General features: G+C 46.1%; 1 protein-coding gene across 4 annotated transcripts in view; it reads right to left on the bottom strand.

Annotated features, from left to right (window-relative positions):
• The window catches only part of rab3gap1 (RAB3 GTPase activating protein subunit 1), a 39,502-nt gene that overhangs the window by 1,738 nt on the left and 16,705 nt on the right, over positions 1-21,059 (bottom strand). Inside the window, exons 16-26 of one of the 4 annotated variants that reach the window (XM_034286877.1) lie at positions 19,628-19,682; positions 17,597-17,965; positions 14,774-14,911; positions 9,394-9,621; positions 6,038-6,134; positions 5,783-5,886; positions 5,479-5,594; positions 4,315-4,417; positions 1,819-1,842; positions 956-976; positions 166-228 (exon numbers count right to left, since the gene is read on the bottom strand). In XM_034286877.1, the coding sequence (XP_034142768.1) occupies positions 214-228; positions 956-976; positions 1,819-1,842; positions 4,315-4,417; positions 5,479-5,594; positions 5,783-5,886; positions 6,038-6,134; positions 9,394-9,621; positions 14,774-14,911; positions 17,597-17,965; positions 19,628-19,682 (1,270 nt within the window). In that variant the 3' untranslated portion in view covers positions 166-213. The remainder of the gene's footprint in view (positions 1-165; positions 229-955; positions 977-1,818; positions 1,843-4,314; positions 4,418-5,478; positions 5,595-5,782; positions 5,887-6,037; positions 6,135-9,393; positions 9,622-14,773; positions 14,912-17,596; positions 17,966-19,627; positions 19,683-21,059) is intronic. The other 3 variants (XM_034286875.1, XM_034286876.1, XM_013137891.3) reach the window with 3 other exon arrangements.

The raw sequence follows: 21,059 nt of genomic DNA, 5'->3' as shown, positions 1-21,059 counted from the left end.
CCCAAGTGGCTTACATTCAGGGAGGTATAACATGTAGAGGCCTTAGCACAGCAGACCTTCTGTGAAAGGCCAAATATTGTTTCAGTTCAAGCACAACCATGGAAACATTCTACAGGTTTCCCAATGAATGAATAACTAGGACAACTAAGACTACGGAAAACATACAATTCATTCCACATTATTGCTCCAAGTTGTGGTGGAACCAAACAGTGATCAGAACTGGCTGGCCTGGAGAAAAAAAGAAAGTTACAGCAATCTATTTTTACTGAGCAGGAACAAATTAGATAAATTAGTGAGTTGAATACAAATTAACAAACGCCTTCTCAGATCTTTCAAAATCTCAGCTAAGACGACACATGTAGAGGATTGCATTGATTAGGTGCTTTCAGATCAATTCATGTCGTCCGTTTTGGTAAGGCAGAACATGACCCTGAAAGAATGCCAACACTGTGTTAAGTTCCACAGCCAGCAGGGATAAAACATCCCAGCAACCTACCAATACATACGTTACAGTAAACCTTTACAGGACACAGCTAACCTACTGAACTATAGATCACTACTCAGTTGGCATACTAAACAAGCTGGGTATGGCTTGTCTACTTAAGATATAAGGACAAGGGTGTATGGTATGGGCAATGTACCACGGCTGAGCGCTTTTCTTGTGTCCATGCAACACATCATAGAGTGTGCATGGACACAGCGCTTAGCTGTGGTATATTGGCAATACACCGGAAAACACCTGAAATGCATTACTGCGATTATAAACTAGTTACTAAAGCAATTAGAGCCGTAAAAAGTGATGCTATGTCATACCCGTGATATATAGTCGCATAAACCACGGCTATCAACCAATAAAAATCTGGGATTCGAAGCACCAGGTGTATAACAAACTGCAGACCACTACATCGTGTGCACACTAAACCAGTGGGCTGGAACTAATCTGCGATGTACCAACCTCCACATCGACCAGAAAACCCTTGTTTATCGTCCCAAAGCATCACAGAGAATGACAGCAGATGGACAACAAACAAAAAGGACTGATTAGCTCCAGACTGACAGGAAAGTGGCTGGAAGAAGAGATGGATGCAAGGAGAGGTGGACGGCGGTCAGGTGAAAAGGTCAGGGGAAGGCTTAAAACAACATAAGTGGCACAGCTTCGAGAACGCTGCGTTTCTCTTAGTGTCACAGAGGTCTGGAAATTGCAGCGAATCACTCTTCCAGACCATTACCACAGAAATGACTGTAATCTCTGTCTGTATCCTTCACTGGCTGCCTCAGCGAGCCTGAACCTCAGAGGGAGCTCTGTTTGGCAGGTAGACAGAGGGACAAGGCAAGAACAACACGCATCAAAATTTGTAAAGCGATAAAAAATTAAATAAAAACATTTTTTGTGTGTGCATCGAATTCGTAAACATTTCAACAGCACTAAAACGGAACTTCAATCCGCGTTATCTTTCCTTTCTTATGATGCATGTGACGAAACGGTGAGTTAAATCCCAGACGCTGTTATGCAGGCAAACTCGCTGGGCTGGGTTTGACAGCCTGTTACAGAGGCTTCGTGAAGTTAGGTTAAAACAGAGGCAACCCAGGCCACAAGCGAGAGTTGACTCAGTAGAAAGAACCCAAACAACCGGGCGAGTGACGGCTGGATGTTGCCCTTCGTAAACACAGGAAAAGGCTAAAAAAGAAAGAGCCTTTGGTGGGCGGGGCATGTAAGCAGAGGGGCATGGAGTGGGTGGAGCTAGGGGGTGGAGGCTAACAGGGTGGACAAATGACCAAAGGGTGTAAGAGTAGGATAGCTGTACTAATAGTGGTTACCTCATCACAGGTGAAGTCAGCCACCTTGACATGGGTGAGACGCAAGCAGCATTAAGAGACAAATAAAAGACACATAAAAAAAATACACACACATAAACCACGTAACACGATGGAAAGAACCGACAGACAGACACAGACAGAAAACAGCAGAACAAACGGGAGAACAGACAACAAAATGGCACAAAGTCAGACGAATAGGAAGAGGATTAGGTTCTGCTTGAGAAGGCATGACATTCTTCCACCTGAACGCATTACATGCATATGCATACCACACAGTGAGAGCAGGGCAGGCTGCATAGCAATCAAACGGCAATCAATCAAACCGCTAGTCCATTGTTGTATCGGTAACCTGGGTCACATCCTTCAATGGATGAGGGACATCTTTCCTCCCTTCCGTTATTCATCCCGTCTCTGTCCGTCTTTTCCCAGAAACTCTGCTAATTTGATTGGCTGATGACTTTGCCTGATTTACATAGGCTCGGGATAATTACAAGCTTTCTATTTAGAGCTCGGCAACACACGGGCTGTAATTTAACACTCAGACATCTTGGTGAAAAAAAAAAAGAAAAGTTGAGGGAGGGGGCGAGAGTTTGCTGAAATCCAACTCTTTTTCTGCATCGTTTCTTCCTCCAACAGCAGGCACAGTGGAGGGAGCCAAGACAAACATTCAGTCCCTGTTAGCATTCTGTTTACAATTACTCTAAAAAGCAGAACTGGGTCCGCAGCCAGGGACCGAATCAGATGATGAACTCTCAGCTCACATCTCCTGTGGAAGACGTATTTATTGGCTTACACTTATAACTAACTTGAATATTTAACAAAAATAAAAATGTGTTGTGGGCTGTGCCAAGACTAAACCAGTATATTTCAATGTGTTGCAGCCAAACATATACTAACTATCATAACCAGGACAGGTGCAATTATACAGCCCAATGCATTGGCTACTCAATCAAAAGAGGGGCCTTTTACCCAGTCATCCAGACTATCCAAAATAACAGCAGCCAGGATAAAATATGTAGGCAGCTATATCTTCCCTTTCATATCAAACCAATCTGAAGAAAAAAAGTATTTATCGTTCTTTTGCTGGTCATAAAGTACATGGAGAAGTTGTCCAAAATACAACTAAATGTCTCTCTCTTCCCAATTTTGTGACGTCCAATTTGTGATAATAGCCTCTTCTGATTGGAGCTACTACTAAGCAGTTTCAGGATCGACACATGTCCTCCAATCCACATCTCGTCAAACTGTATGGCTACTTATCACACTGTTTCTTCAACCAGGAAGTATTCTCTGGAAAATACAGTTTAGCCCAAAAGTATTCATACCCATGCCAAATTTTTTGCCATAGTGAATTTTTATTTGACCAATAGGTTTCTTCTGGCTGGATATTACATAAACATGTAACAAAAGACGATAAGACATTGTGTGCTGGATGATACAAATGAATAACGTAACTATTTCTGTTTTTAGCCATGACTTGCAGTTGACTAGTAACTGACAAGAGAATTACTGCTGTTCAGGTGTTCTCAATTTATAGGTGATTAGAATGCTCTCTCATGGTGGAAATTACAAGACCATTTTAAATGGTACAGAAACTTGCATTTTCTCAAAGATTTGCAACAATTTCAAGGGGTATGAATAATGTTGGACATAGCATTTTTCGTAAAAAATTGAAAAAACCTGAAACAGTCACGTTATTCATTTGCATCTCCAGACCAATGTCTTACCATGTTTTGTCACTTAAGTAATTTCCAGCCAGAATAAACCTATTAGTCAAATAAAAATTCACTATGGCTCAAAATTTGGCATGGGTCGGAATACTTTTGGGCTTAACTGTACATGCTTGGACAAGCTCATTCTTCTGCTAACAACCATGACTGAACTTGCAGGCACTCGATTTACCACATGGGGTCACTAGAGTGCAAAAAGACTAGGGTGCCCTGTCTACCATATCCACCTCGGCGCTACTGAGCCAATTTGCACCGTCCTATCCGGAATCCCCAGGCCCTGTCAGTACACCATGACCAGGATTTGGAACATTAGAACATGTTTACCTATCACATACAGCAAAAATACCTTTGTCCGTCGCAACACGCAGACACTTTTTTTTTTACGGAAGTCTTACTGTGCCGAGTAGTGTGCAAAAATCTTGACTTGACTTAAACACATTTTTACACAGTGAGGAAAGAGGCAAAGGGAAAGTAGTGATAAGTCAACCCACTAGAAGACATTCCGGTAGCAGCATGCTTGGTGATACTCAGGCAGCGAGTCCAGGAGCCCCTGGGGGCATGGAGGAAGGCTGGGTGTTTTGGAGGGGGATCAGTCAGGGGGAAACCTAACATTTCCTGGCTGGGCTGTGGGGCCGACAGCAGGTGAAATGATAGCGGCATGACATCCTGTGATGCCAGCGTTTAGGAGAGGCCCCGGTGGGAGAGGGTAGGTGTACGTGAGTGTGTCCTAGGCGGCGACGGCGGCATGAGACCGAGAGCGCTTTACCCTCTGAGCGCTGACGAACAGCTTGTGGATGATGCTGCCGGCCGGGCCGCGGCCCGCTCCAATCACAGATACCTCGGGCTCCTCCAGCAGAGAGCTCACAAACCTAGGGGAGGGAGGGAGGGGGGGGGGCGGGGGAGGGGAAGAGAGTGAGAAAACACCCAGGTAGACGCATTCTATTTACAACATGCAATTACACATTCACCCATGGAACAACATGAATGTGTAATTTTGTAAAGACAACAGGCGGAGGGCCGCGGCCTTGGGACATGTCCCTCGCCCCCTGCCACGGCGCCTCAGACACGTGCCCATGGGCATGAGGCGGAGGAAGGGGGCAGCAGGTTGGTGGCCAGTGGCTGCGTGGCGCTCCGGGCAGGCCCCCGGGTGTTCTCTTAATGAGGCTGGATCTCCAGCCCGATGGCCCGACATGCCGAGACCTCCCAGGTCCCCCAGGAGCGACGACCACTAGAGCCCTCCGCGTCTGTCTCCTACTCCACGCGAGCAGACACCCTACCCTACGCTACCCTAGGCTCCCTTATTACAATGTGAGCAGGGAGGGAGGCCCGGGGGGTGGTGGAGCTGGTGGAGGTTTAATACAGCGCACTACACCACACCGTAGTGGTCCAACCGAATGCCTTCCCTCCACTGTGTGTGCGTGTCTGGTGTGCGCGTTCGGGGACGTGTTTGTGTGAGCGTGTGCATTCGCCCGACATTTATTAGCATTCCTCCTCACGCTCCTTCTGAGCTGGGTGTACGGTAAAACGAGGACAGGCGGGTGATTTTAATAAAGAGAGAGGAGCAGGATGGAGGCGTGGAAGGCAGCTACAAAAGAGGACGGCAGAACAAAAGGGGAGGATGAGCAGCGACACGAGGGTTCGATGAAACTTATCTGCCGGCTCCATCTGATGTAGGGGAGGACAGATCTACGGGAGGACAGATCTACGGGAGGACAGATCTACGGGAGGACAGATCTACGGGAGGACAGATCTACGGGAGGACAGATCTACGGGGACGCTATGCTGTCTGCCTACCTAGCTAACATTCTCTTAATGGGGCCAACCTGCATAGCAATGGATACATGAGAACTAGTCGGACTGAGTGCCGTCCCGTCCTACTGGTCAACGTTGATCCTTGGAAGGTGTGCCTCAGTGCCCTGATGTACCGTACCTCTCCAGGTCCTCTGCGCCGTCTCCCTGCTCGGCCTTGCCGATGCCAAACTTGGCCTTCAGAGAGCGGGAGCGGGCAATGACCGTCTCCACCGCCATCAGCTGGCCGATCACGTCCTGTTGGAGGCAGAAACCAAAACAGAGACACTGAACACTGCGGTGGAGGAGCTGGGGGCAGGCGGGGGGCTTAGCGTGGCCACTTCCATGTCAAACCAACAGGTTAGAAGTCGCTAGGGGTTTTGCAGTGTCTCCCTCCAATGAAAGGATTGACCCCGGTTTAGCGGGAAACAGGTGTCTCCCCTCACCTCCAGTTTCTTGTAGTCTGGGCTGGGGTGGCGCAGCAGCTTACTGGCGTGAGAGGTTGCCTGCTGGATGGCCTTTCGAGCCGATAGGATGTCCTCTACTGACTCTGTGTGGGAGACATGACGGCAAGATGGTCAGATGAGAGACAGAAAGTGACCAAGAGAGAGTAATAAAAATGTAATAAAAAAAGAGAGATGGAGAGAGAGAGGGGGGGGGGGGGGAGATAGAGAGAGAGACAGTAAGCAGCAGTAACCCACCCTCCTCCTTCTCCTTGAGGATGGCAGCATGGAGGATACAGGGCAGGAGATGGCGGGCCAGGTCTGCTGGTTTCTGAACTGCCAAGTAGTGGAGCACCTGGGGAAGAAAGCAATACAAAAACCCCTCTCTCGTCAACTCCCAAACAGCCATTATGATTCCAGAGGTTGACAGGGACCCAGCCAGGTACTTGACATTTCAAAAGGCATTGTTCCTTTACCGCACAGGTTCACTGGCTTCTTCTGACTTATAGTCTCTGCCTGCCTGTCGCACAAGCCCAATTGTGTTGCAGAGATGCAGCGCTGCATTTATATGATGCACTTCTTCAAACAATGCAGGGCCATTCGTTATGCTGCGTGTGTCCGGGATGAGATTCCAGGAGCGCAATCTGATTAGTCACCCCAAATGATACCCAATACTTGAGGCTCTTGTGGACATGGAAAGAAGCCACGATCTCCATTAATACATTGCAGAGGTGCACTTCGATCATCTACCTACCCAACACCCTGTCATCTACATACCTAAGACCACAACACCCTGTCACCTACATACCTAAGACCACAACACCCTGTCAGCTACATACCTAAGACCACAACACCCTGTCATCTACATACCTAAGACCACAAAACCCTGTCACCTACATACCTAAGACCACAAAACCCTGTCACCTACATACCTAAGACCACAACACCCTGTCACCTACATACCTAAGACCACAACACCCTGTCAGCTACATACCTAAGACCACAACACCCTGTCATCTACATACCTAAGACCACAACACCCTGTCAGCTACATACCTAAGACCACAACACCCTGTCATCTACATACCTAAGACCACAACACCCTGTCAGCTACATACCTAAGACCACAACACCCTGTCATCTACATACCTAAGACCACAACACCCTGTCAGCTACATACCTAAGACCACAACACCCTGTCAGCTACATACCTAAGACCACAACACCCTGTCAGCTACATACCTAAGACCACAACACCCTGTCATCTACATACCTAAGACCACAACACCCTGTCATCTACATACCTAAGACCACAAAACCCTGTCACCTACATACCTAAGACCACAAAACCCTGTCACCTACATACCTAAGACCACAACACCCTGTCAGCTACATACCTAAGACCACAACACCCTGTCATCTACATACCTAAGACCACAACACCCTGTCAGCTACATACCTAAGACCACAACACCCTGTCAGCTACATACCTAAGACCACAACACCCTGTCAGCTACATACCTAAGACCACAACACCCTGTCATCTACATACCTAAGACCACAACACCCTGTCAGCTACATACCTAAGACGCCAATTTCCTGTATTCTACCTTCCAAAGACCACAACATCTGCCTAGCTAACTGCACAACGCCCTATCATCTACCGACCAAAGACCACAACTTCCCGTCATCTACCAAGCTAAGACCACAACATCCTGCCTTCTACCAAGCTAAGACCACAACATCCTGTCGTCTACCAACCTAAGACCACAATTTCCAGTAATCGTCCTCCCCAAGAGCACATTACATTTCATCTACACAGCTAAGACCGCACCTTCCTCCCCAAGAGAACATGAATTGCCATCTACCTACTTAAAAGCACCACTTCATGTCATCTGCAGAAGGCAACCTCTGGCAGTCCACCCACCTAAGAGGACAACTTACTGGAGCATCAAAAAAAAAGGAGAAAAAAATACTGATTTTAAATCAGTAAATTAATTCCCAACTAAATGGTGCACCTGGAGTTTCCCCAAAAGAGCCAGCTGGCTGGTGGCAGACATACGGATGAAGGACGCAGCTCTTTAGGCTCGATGACGGCCGACCTTGAAGGCCCAGCAAGGTTCCTGTGAACTCCATTTAAACTCTTAGAAAGGGGACCCGTTGCAAGGAGGGGAGGAACCTGTGTGCGCCTCATAGCAGGGACACCTTGTCTTCTGACCTACTTCCAACTTCTAGCAGGGCTGCATGGCTATTGGCTGAAACAGGGACAAACAGGCAGTGTGTGTAGTGAACCTGGAAGAGGCCACTTCTCTAAGCTGGCACCACAGAGCAGCGGGACCGGCGGATGTGTCGTTCACTGAGTCCCACCATACAGCAGTGAGAAACGTATTTCACCGAATACTATTAAATAATAATCAGTGAATCATAATGCACAAATGGTTCTGGCTGGAAGCTGCCCTTAGGCAAAGCAGTTCCTCCCCAAATCTCCAAACTGAATCAGTAACCAGGTTGATGAATAACCTGAAGACAAGTCCGGGCTGAATAAACGGGAAATGTAGCCACAATTTAATAAATGTTGGCTAATTTGTTTGTTCGATGTAGCAGGATCTATCTCTGTAATTATAGTAATTATGTGACTTGTGGCAGTTGAAAAACGTATTGATATAACCACCAAATCTAAGGAACATTAATGACACCAGATGATATCTAGTTGTCCATCCAGTACAACATGAATGATGAACTCTTAAGGGTGGTTCATGTGCCTGCTCATGAACTTGGCGCACCTTTAAAATACAGTGCATTTGGAAAGCATTCAGAATCCTTCATTTTCTTCACATTTTGTTTTTGCCATGAATTGTCACATAATACTCCATAACGACCAAGTGAACGAATTTTTTTTTAGACATTTATTCACTGGAAATAAAAAAACTGAAATATCACATCTTGCACATAAAGTATTCAGAACCAGTCCTTTGTACTGCGGCAGCAATCAAGCTTACCACACGTCTTGGGTATGTCTCCACCTGGATTGCATAACCTGGATTTGGGCAGTTACTCTATCTAATGTAATAGTGGCCATTGAGTTCCCTGACTAAGACCTGTCGTACCGGGCCAGTTCTAGAAAGTCTTTGTGGTTCCAGACACAATGGAGCCCACTGTGTTTCAATGCTTCAGTCTTTTTTTTCTTTAACATTCTATGCTTTGACACAATTCTAACTCAGGTGTCTACAGAGAGTTCCTTGGACTTCATTGCTTCATATTTGCTCTGACACTGGACCTTAATATAAATAGACAGGTGTGTGCCTTTCAAAATCATGTACAATCAATTAGGCTATATTTGCCAAAAATGGACTACAGGTTCTACAGACATGTCAAGGATGATCAAAGGACACAAGTCACCTCAGAGCTCAACTTGGAGTGTCATGGCAAAGGGTCTCACACTTACATAGAATGGGCCCAAATTTCCAAAAAATATGTTTTCTCTTTGTCATTATACAGCATTGGGTGAAGATCGATTGGGAAAAGTAGTTAATTAATAATGAATTAAGTCAATCAGAAAACATGGAGAAAGTACTCAATAGAAGTTACTATTCAAGACGCTCCAACCTCCATACCTTCTCCGCCTCCTTGGTGTCATCAAACAGGCGCCTCTGTCTGCGAGCGGGCGTGGTCTTGGCTGTGGCCCAGGCCTCCATCCACATGTTCCCCGGAATCTTCATCCTGGCACTGAGGTCGCCCTTGACCACCGTGTCTCCACTGTCATCCACCACCTCCGCCTCAACGTAGTCCCTGGGAGAGTACCACCTCACAAAGTCCTCCAGGGAGCAACCCGGGTTCGCCGCCTGGCGCACACGCACACACGCACACACGCACACACGCACACACGCACACACGCACACACGCACACACGCACACACGCACACACACACACACACACACACACACACACACACACACACACACACACACACACACACACACACACACACACGTTATTCATTAGGATTCAGAGCTCCACAAAGTAATCTCTGGGGTTTCATGGATTTTAATGGCGGTACACACCAAACTACATTTTCATTCATAGGTTCCTGCTCGACAATGAAAGCAGCAGAAAACACACACTAGCACCGCCTCTAGTGTGCAATTACATTCTACTGATTCAACTCCACTCCAGAGCAGTGCCCTGCGCCTGAGAGCTCACCACGGAGAGACGTGATGATTCACGGGGAATCAGGTGATGATTCAGTGAGGTGTAGCAGTATCAGTGTTAATAACCCTCAGAGGGAATGAGTCTGATTCAGAATAGCTACTGCTGCCAAATTACTCACTGTCTCCCTGCTTCCCCTGGAAAACAACCGGCTCACAAATTTAACAAGTAGAACTTTTGTTTGACCTTTTGCACGTTCATGTGTGTACTATCTAAATCAGCTATTGCACATGCAGCAGCCTCTCTTCAAGGGGACCACATAAGACATCAAACACATGACAGAATACAGAACAGTTAAAGACATTAGACAGGACAACGGAGCAGTGTGTTGCATGAATGTGTTAAATAAATGAAATAAGTCTACAAATATCGTGTGATCCATTTTGGTTCCCTTTTAGTTTCATTAGATTTAGTCTGAAGATCTTACAACATTCAGTGACAGAAACAAAGAAGATCAGAAAGAGGACAAATGGTTCTTCCACGGCACAGTATGCTCCCACCTCCTTAAATCTAACTAGAATTAATTAGAAGCCTGCCTTCCTACAGACAGAAAGAGAGGAAATGATCTATATTTCGTAGTGAGGAAATCGTTTCAGTACACTGGTAGCTGGATTGATGAAAAACAGTCACTGGCATGAATAACGGAGACAGGAGGTCCCCCAAAGCCTGGGGATAAGGGACAAGACAGACAGACAGACGGACAGACAGGCAGACAGAAGGCCTCGCCAGAAGAAAGGGTGTGTGAATGTTTATGAATGCGTGAATGGGTAAGGGTGTCCAAACTTTTGACTGGTACTTTGTGTGTGTGTGCGTGCGCCACCGTAATGGATTTGAATTTAAACAAACAAGATGCAATTAAAGTGCAGACTTTCAGCTTTAATTCAAGGGGTCGAACATGCATATTTTATGAAACATTTAGGAATTGCAAGCATTTTCATAGCTGTCTTCAGTTGTTGTTTGTTCGTGGGTCTTTCTGCCTGAGGTTTTGTCTTCAGCAAGTGAAATGCATGCTGGATCGGATTGAGATCAGGTGATTGACGCAGCCATTGCAGAATATTCCACTTCTTTGGCTTAAACATATTGCTTTCGCAGTATGTTTTGGGTCATTGCCCAACAGTAAAGTGAAACGCTGTCCAATCAACTTCACTGAATTAGGCTGAATCGGAGCAGACAATATATCCCAAAATAGTTAATCCGGCTGGTTCTGTCTTCAGTCACATCATCAATAAACACTGTCATAGTGCCATTGGAAGCCATGCATGCCCATGCCATCACACTGCCTCCACTGTGTTTTACAGATGATGTGGTATGCATCGCATCATGAGCCAATCAAGCCTTCTCCATACTTTTTTCTTCCCATCATTCCGGTACAGGTTGATCTTAGTTTCTGTCCTCAAAGTTGATGTGTTAGAAGAAGGAAAAATGGGCAAGCATAAGGATCTGAGTGACTTTGACAAGGGCCAAATTGTGATGGCTGGATGACTGGGTCAGAGCATCTCAAACTGCAGCCCATGTGGGGTGTTCCCGGTCTGCAGTGGTCAGTACCTATCAACAGTGGTCCAAGGGCGGCCAAGGCTAACTGATGCACATGGGGAGCAAAGGCTGGCCTGTGTGGTCTGAACCAACAGACCAACTACTCTTACTCAAATTGTTTAAAAAGTTAATGCTGGTACTGATAGAAAGGTGTCAGAACACAGTGCATTGCAGTTTGTTGCTGAAGGGAGTGCATACAGGCACGAGGGGGCCATACATACTACTGAGTTGGATTTTCATTGAGTTTGAATGCACCCCTCAATTGGTTGGTGATTTTGGTTTCCACTAACCATGATGTCATTTTGTTCACAACAAATTACACTAAGTACAGTAAATATTTTAAAATGTAATATATTTTTTTAATCTAGACCGGATATGTGATTTAAGCGTTCCCTTAATTTTTTTGATAAGTAATATATACATATATATTAGTGCTTTCATAAACTATTCAGACTTATTCACTATTTCCTCATTTTGTTGTGATTCATTTAGAATTGATAACATTAATCTATCTGCACACAATAGTCCATAATGACAAAGAAACTTTCAGAAATTTTTGCTAATCTATTGAAAGTATAGAAAATCTTAGTTGCAGCCAACTAGTCAGACCCTTTATTTAGATCTTTGTAGAAGTGATTTTGGCAGTGATCACATCTTTGAGTCTTCTTGGGAACGCATTTACCAGCTTTACACACCTGGGTTTGGGCAGTTCCTACCATTCTTTGTCTGTGATTTTCAATTGGGTCAAGGCCAGGCTTTGGTTGGACTACTGAAGGACATTCACAGACTTGGCACAAAGCCACCTCAGCTTTATCTTGGCAATGTGCTGTGGGCTGTTATGCTGAAAGAGACTGAGGTCCATGGCACTCTGAATCAGGTTTTTGTCACAATTCATCCGTATCTCAAACCTGATCATCAGGGTCTCCCAGACCCTGGTGCTGAGATACATCACCATATATCACTGTAGGCATGGTATTAACCAGTGGTACCTGGTTTTTGCCATATGTAGCGCTTAGTATTCAGGCCAACAGTTCAATTTTGGCCTCATCACAGAGAATATTTTCCCCCATGCTCACAGAGTCCATTAGGTGACATGCCATATGTCTCATAATCCCAAGTGGTTTCCCTCTATATACTCTACCATAAAGATCTGAATGATTGAGTGCTGAAGAAATGGTCGTCTTCTGGCAGGTTCTACCATCTATGAAGCTCTGTTAGAGTGGTCATTGTGTTCTTGTTCACTCCCCTGACCCAGGCCCATTTTACCAGATGACTTAGTTTGGCCAGACAGCCAGGTATAAGATGAGTTCTGGTGGTCCCAGAAATGACACAGCCCACTGTGTTCCTGAGAACTTTCTTTAGCAGTTTTATGAGCTTCCCCAGATCTTATTCTTCACACAATTGTATCTCAAAGGCCATTGGACTTCATTGGTTTGTTTTTGCTCTGACACATACTGAAAGGAGTGGGACCTAACTGTACATATACACAGGTGTGTGAATTCCAAACCAATTGAATTTGCCACAGGTTAAAGGACACATCCAAGCTCAATTTGGAGTCAAAGGATCTGAATACTTATGTAGAAGATATTTCTGATTTTTATTTTAAACCGGCCCAATTTTCTAAAAACGCGTTTTTCGCTTTTTCATTACGGTGTGTACATCGACGGCAAAAATAAGAGATATTAATAGTCCATAAAACAACAAAATGTGGAGAAAGTGAAAGTCACTGTATAAGTGTATGTATGTATGTATGTATGTATGTACCTCTGTTCATGCACGTGTTTGTGTGACACTGAGTTGGGGATTGGGCTGGTATGTAGTGCAAGGCTGTCATATTCCTAAAACCCCACTATTCATCAGCGCTCCATCCTCTCAGCTCTGCACCCACAGGGACTGGGATAATTAAAGCTAAAATGCCAGATTATGCTTGTCTAAGCACAATTACATAGAAAGCCGGTCGGCCCTGGCCCTGAGAAATTTAGAGGCCAATCTAACTAAACTAAGGGCCTCATTTAACGCTATACCTGAATACACAACATTCTTCTTCCCTGTTTATAGCCCATATCTCCCTCCCTCCGCCAGCAGCTGTTGTTGGGGCTCAGGGAGAACAGAGAAGGAAGAGGTCGTGAAGAGAACATGCAACTCCAAAGTAGAGCATTTAGTGGGCCAGATAAAAACAGACCGGGGTAAAGAGACAAAAAGTTGTGACTGTGCCCCTTGATGGAACACTGTATGTCAGCGTTTGTTACAGCAGGGAATAAAAGGGGGAGAGCCTGAAATCCCATCAGAGAAATGTAAAGATGGTCACTTGGTGTTCTGAGCCTCTGAAGTCCAAAAGCTTGGAGCAAGCAGGTGAGGCTGCATTCTATTCAGCAGAAAAATGTAGTTATGTGTTTCTCTGTATTCACTGCACAACAAGGTGACCATAGAGATTAATGACGGTTACTTTGGCCTGTTTCTGTAACTTGGGAAATCGGTTAGACTTTATTTCGAGAGTCCCAATTTCCATCTGTAGATGTTCTACATATAGTTGTACTATTAACTAACTTCTGTGAAGATTAGGGGAAGGGTTTGTATGGACTCTTAAAATAAAGTGCCAACATTAAATCTTGTCTTTTTCAAAGACTAATAGTGGGATTGTACAGAGCCGTTTTGAAAATGTGCACGAACGAAGGAAGGAAAGAAAATAGACTTCAACCGTCCAAATAATTTCTGTTGAATCTTCTATTAACACTAATACTTTTCCGGGGATAACATAAACCACTAGTAATCAATAATTCAACACTGAGAAGGTTACCATTACCCTGAGATTCTTCTAAATGCACTTACAGCTCTCCACAGAATAGCAGATTCCAGAGACCATGGCCAAACATCCAAATTCAATTTGTAATAACACCCTAACACTTTGTATTAAGAAAGAAGTCTTTCATTGATATTGATAACACCATTAGCATGGCTTTCAGTGCGCTGCTGTGTTACAGCGGACCGACGGAGAGGCTGCGATATTCAAATCAAAACCCTCCCCGCTCCGCACACTGACTGACCGAAAAGGCCACAAAACACTAATAGCCTCCAGTGCCAATCACCCAGTCGGGACTGTATTTGTGGCAATGGGGTTGAATGTGTGTGCAATGCCTCTCTTCTCTCTCTCTCTCGCTCTGTGTATGCGTGTGTGTAAGCATCAATGACAGGCGGTGTGTATGATGGTCTCGTTATCAGCGTCCGTGTCAGGGTGTTGATGTGCGCGTCCTCACCTTAAAAGACTCCATGTCTGAGAGCAGACAGGCGCTCTGCATCCGGGCGCGGAGGTGGGCGCCCTCAGCCGACGTTCCCAGTTTAGCCAACACCTCTGACTGCTCCTCCAGCAGGTCCTCTGTCATGGGCGCCGGCTCCTGTGGAATGGGGAAATTGATATTCGGGGATCCGGCGTGCGTGTGTGTGGTACTGTAGCATATGTGTGCAGGAAATCGATGGAAAAGTTGAACTTTATGTGCCCAAAAATACAAATAGTTTTTGCGAGAGACCTTATTATTGTGTGAGAGACGTGCAACAGTGACAGTAGGTTTGGACCAGTCTGTCACCCAGGGCAGGACAGAGGACAGACTGACAGCTCATTAGGACCTTGTGGAACACCAGAACACCTGAGGCACCCACAACCCCCTGCCAAAGCCCCATCAGGCCTGGCTAATGAACACCGGTTCTGTCTGGTAGCACCGTGTCCACAGTCCTGTCTCGTGTCCACGGTCCTGAAGGACAACTGAACACGGCAACATTCGTTAAACAGGGCCTTTCCCGATTGCACGACCGGTGAATCGAGTTGAGATCACCACCGCTCACCCGGGTTCACACGTAAAATGGCCATGAGGTCCAGTAATAGCCCTCTAATAGGCTGCACCCTGTATAAAAGATATAACCCGCTTTAAATAGCTCTTTCTGACTTCTTCACACGGCCATCATGGATCCGAGCTCCGGCACGAAGCGAGCTTGTATAACAACCGCCTCAATAAAACTCCTAATAGCGCCGACGACCAGAAACGGCCATGGTGAGAGGCTGAACCTTTCAAACACTGCAGGCCTCTAATACAAAAGGCCACCCCACGCAATTACATGAACGGAAAACGGGGGGCCACAACCCAACTGCCGTTTCTATCCTCACCATTGAACGTATAGAACCTGACGCTCCGACTAAGGAAAAAACTAAAAGGCCTTCCCTTCTGAGCAATTCTAATGAAATAAAGAATCAGCCGAGTCAGAGGGGCCATTAGCCGCGGCTCTTGAGGGAGCTGGGTCCCGAACAGCATCGTATCCCCTCCATAGGGCCCCACTTCTGACCGGAGCGTAATGGGGCCCAAGCCAGGGGAAGTGCACAGCATAGTGTGTGTGGTGCGATTCAGGACGCAGGTAGAGTGTGGCGGCATTAAGGCAGAGGAGATTAGAGGAGTGTCGGCCAAACAACACTGGACCCGCTGCAGTCTAATTAAACCCAGGGTGGGAAGGTAAGACTTGCTGAGCAGAGCACGTGTGTGTGTGTGTGCGCATGTGTGTGTACATATACGAAAGAGCATTGTGGAGCTGAGCCATCCGCCTCATTACAAATGAAGTGGCAACGCCATGAATCTAAAACACTAATCTATGCCCCCCCTTCTCCTCCTCCCTTCCGCTGCTCTTTAAAAGACAGAGAAAGAGAGGGAAAGGGGAAAAAATGCATTGCCGGAAGGGACTAGAAAAAAACAAACAGACAGGCGAGCGGAGATGGAGAAAAAGCGATTCAGACAGAGACGGAGTGGCACAGATGAGCAAACAGACACATAGACAATAGACGGATGTAGCAAGAGAGAAATAGAGAGGTGTCATCGGGAGGACGGACAGCGGGAGAGAGAACAGACAGGAAACGGACTCACGAGAAGCGATATACGAGACGTGGGAAAGAGAAGTTTGGCGAAAAGTGTGTTGAAAAGAGAGAAAGGGACAGATCTAGACCAGAGAAAATACATAAAAAGCGTGCTTGTGTGTGGGTGTTATACAGCTGGGGCTAAAAATCCATACTACGACAAACTGACAGAATTACTGAAATTAACGTAACACAAACATCACAACATGAATTGGCGTCTATCATATTACGGGTCAAACGACTGACGGTCAGGTGTCTCATCAGAATTATGATATATTACAAAACCACATTAGGCAAGCTATTTCATTTCAACGTAAGCATTTCTCCAGGCCCTACAGGTTAATAAACAATACCAGCGAAATGCCCACGCCCAGTGGCCGTGTCGTTCATTCGGGGTTTATTGGCTAGTTTCTGGTGCGTTCTGGGGATTGCACACGGCCCAGGCAGCCACTGCAGAGACTACAATTCTTCGGAGCGCGTGCGAAAGCCGTCTGTCTGGTTCGCACATAGTGCTGACGCTCGATTCGCTCACACTTACACACGCCATCAGTCTCCGTTTCCGCTCCACGCGGCACACGGCTGTTGCGCTGTCTTAACTCCCTAAGTCGCCGCCCTCGCCTCGCCCGTCCCAAAACCTGCTGAGCGCGCTCGTGTGCACGTACTGCTTGTACAGTCGGCGTGCGGTCTTTGCACGCGTGTGTGGACAGAAGCGGAGGCTTGAGACAGCATCGGTCACCTAGGTGGCCACTCTTATCTCCGTGTCAATCACTGAACAGGGTCAGTCTCAGCCTGCTGCATTAATTAGCTCTACCACTCAGCCCCTCTATAATTGATGAGGGGTAGAGAAGCTACAAATCTCCCTGAGTCCTGAGTTCAAACAGCAGGGAGGGAGGGAAGGTGGTCACCAAATGGAAGAGAATGCTACCGTTTGTAATGATATGTAAAACGTCTATCTGCCTTCTCTAATAACAGACTGAGCACCACAGCCTGGGATGACCCTGTCAGGCTATTCCACACCATGCTCTTCTTGGCATCACCGCACACGTTAGGGTACTAAAGATAAGTATTTGTATTTGTTTGCAATGGTTTATATACAGGGTACGCATGTGCAGTATTGATGATTAATATGCTATGTAGTAACAACACCAAATGGATTTGATTGGCCGTGTGTTTCCGCATGTCTGACCTGAGTGACGGGGATGTACAGGGGTTCCTGGGAGTTAAGCAGGGTCAACTTCCCATGCGGGTGGAGCCGACCCTCTGGTTTGACCACCTTGGCACCGCCCCTCTCTTCGTCAACGGACGAATTTTCCTTAATCTCCTCCGTGTCACTCAGGCACTCGAAGAACTCCTCCTCGCCCTCGCTGTCGCTCCACGAGTCCCAGGACTTGCCGGGTGACGCCTCTCTCCCTCCCTCCGCCGCCGCCGCGCTGTCCGGCCTCAGACGCCCGTTCTCAGTACCGGATGACCCTGACACCTTCCTCTCCCTCCCTCCTTCCGCGCTCTTCCTCCCGTCGTCCCTCGCTCTCTTCCTCTCGATGCAGCAGTTGAGCATCTGGGTGGGTGGGGGGGGGGGAGCAGAGACGAACAAAGACGGATGAGTTGAGGGAGTCGGGACCCAAAAGGCAGCAGAGGTGTGTGTGTGCGTGTGCGTTCGCACACCCCCACCAGGTATAACCCCACCCCATCTCTCTGGCCCTTTTTGAGCCATTATTGGGCATCCACCATGGGCAAGTCTCGGCGCTCCACCACTTTATTACAAACACTGACGCGTGTCTAGTCTAGGTGATCAAGGAGAGGGGGGAGGAGGATGGGGAGGGAGAGAGAGGGATGGAGACACTGGAGGGGGTGAGATGGGGGAGGGAGCTTATGAGCCAGGGGCTCTCTGCCCAGTGTCGCCTGTGAGCCTTTTCCTCTTATTAAAGTGATTGCAGATAAAGAGGCTCTTGGCTGTCCAGAAAGATATTACCTCGCTTTCCTACTTCCCAGTCTCTCCGGTCGTCTTTATTACCGCTTCTCTCTCTCACTTGGCCCCCCCCCTCCCCTCCCCAGGTGAGGCGTGGGCGCCGAATAAGAACCCAGTGTTTATGGGTCCGGTTCTGTCAGGGGTCTACGCAGACATCTGGCTGGTCCGTAGGGAGACGCTGCTCCCTGTCAACTCCTGTCTGGATCCCTCGCCGTGGTTCCCTTGGCCCCCCACCGCACGTGCACGCGCACGCGCTAATCAACATTATCCCGAACTTAAGGCTTGATTATTGTCAACCCGCGTTAAACCGGCAGCATCTGTTGGCTGACACCATCCGCCCTGTTCAGACGTTCCATCTTAATAATCCCACCCTCTTCAGGATCAATTTACACCAAACTGAGCAACCCCTTCGAGGAGGAATTTGCCAATTTAGTAACATCATCAACTTTGGTTTCGTTTCACGGCCCCTCTGCAGAGCAAGGATGCAAATATAAAAACAAGGAGAGAAAGAGATTGATCCTGGTGTACAAGTAACTACTGCTACCACCTCTTTAATCCATCTTAATACATCCTTCCTACACAATTCATTTTGGCAGACAGATTGCTTTTGTCCTGGATTAATGCTTTCATGTAGCTATTGTTCATATTACTGTATAAGGCTTACAGTGGTCTTTATCAAAGACTGAGTGCTTTGTTGTTGTTGCAGCCCTTCAACAGTGTAAGGGAAAGCTTTGACAAAGCCAATGAGGACTGAGTAGATAGGAGTGTTTCCACTCAGAATATTTTCAGCAGTGATGGTAAAATGAATGTGTGGGAACAACTTCTAGCGGTTGTAAAACACATTTCCTGGAATCCTACACATTTTGCCATGGAGTGGAGATTACATTCTAGTGTTTTAAAAGCTAGTTTCCCGCAAACCTAAAGTCTTGTCATGTGTCTGAGTGAAAATGTGTAATTTTAAACTAATTTCTGAGATTGTAGTCATCTGCAATGCGTTATCCATGCCCTGTTACCAGAGTGACTCAAACATAAAATCAATGAGAGCATTATGCTACGAATAGCAATAACATCTTAAAGCTTTTTTTTTATTTTGGTAGTTGTTCTAAAAATAATTTACTTACGGTCTCTAAATACAGTAAATAAAGTTTTAAGAATGACTACTAAATTGAACATTGGAGAAACACAGAATTTATTTTGCAATAATGCAGAGTGTGATCAGTCTGTACGTAGATGTAATACTGGGCCAGTTACCTGGAGCTTCTGGTGCAGGAGACAGCAGCGCAGGTCTGGTGGACCACTGGCCAGTCTGCAACACAGACATGGAGACGGATGATTCAGTATACAGTCCCAGTGCTAGTAATAGTCAACACACCCTAACACAGACATGGACGGATGATTCAGTATACAGTCCCAGTCCTGGAAATAGTCTACACACTCCTTGCATGGCTTTCACATTGTCCACCTAAGATTAAAATTTAAAAAAGCATTGTTGTTTCTTTTCTACTGATATACTCAACCTGCTCCACGTTTTCATTGGGAATGTTTTTTTTTGTTTAGAACATTTCTAAAATAAATGTAAAATAAAAATCTGAAATGTTAGCCTATCCCAATTTAGGGTTTATACTTGATGGAAACACGCTGGCAGCAATTACAGATGAATCCTTTCCACAAGGTCCACCAACTGTGTACAAGGTTTAGGGTAATATACTCTACACAGGGCTGGGGCCAGGAATCCAGGGCCCCCTGAAAAGATATATTGCTGGGCCCCTGCACTCATATATATGTACAACATTGAATTTATTGTGGACAAGCCATGGGCCCCATGAATCTTACCCACCTGTCCCCGAGTTTTGTTTTTTCAGGCAGGATTGCTCAAATTAAAATCAATTTGATTGAACATGATTGATGTAAAGATATGCTGACATGTTGTCTTAGATTTTTCTAAGATAAAACTTCGGACTGAGAGTGGACCACTAAAAAACATTCCACAAATGCTTTGCTGCATACCTCGGTTGTAACAAGTGGTTATTTCAGTCAAAAGTTGCTCTTCTATCAGCTTGAATCAGTCGGCCCATTCTCCTCTGACCTCTAGCATCAACAAGGAATTTTCACCCACAGGACTGCCACATACTGGATGTTTTTCCCTTTTCACACCATTCTTTGTATACCCTAGAAATGGTTGTGCGTGAAACTCCCAGTAACTGAGCAGATTGTGAAATACTCAGACCGGCCCGCCTGGCACCAACAACCATGCCACGCTCAAAATTGCTTAAATCACCTTTTTTCCCATTCTGACATTCAGTTTGGAGTTCAGGCGATTGTCTTGACCAGGACCACACCCCTAAATGCATTGAAGCAACTGCCATGTGATTGGTTGATTAGATAATTGCATTAATGAGAAATTGAACAGGTGTTCCTAATAATCCTTTAGGTGAGTGTATATAATTGTTCCACTAAAAAATGAAACTATATTCTATGTCTCCAGGACAGTGGTAGATTTTCCATTGGATTTCTTAAATTGACCCTGCCACTAAAATACTTGGAAATACAGAGAATTAATCTCATTCATATTAACCTCTGCCCAAATTGGCGGAAGATTTGATGGAACCTTGCTTTTGACATGGCTTTTGTAGATTATAAGAAAACAACAAGAAATAGTCTGCATCATTGGCTCAATCAGGAA

This window comes from Esox lucius, chromosome 16 (assembly GCF_011004845.1).
Source record: "Esox lucius isolate fEsoLuc1 chromosome 16, fEsoLuc1.pri, whole genome shotgun sequence".
NCBI lineage: Eukaryota > Metazoa > Chordata > Actinopteri > Esociformes > Esocidae > Esox > Esox lucius.
This window is presented reverse-complemented; position numbering and strand designations above follow the sequence as displayed.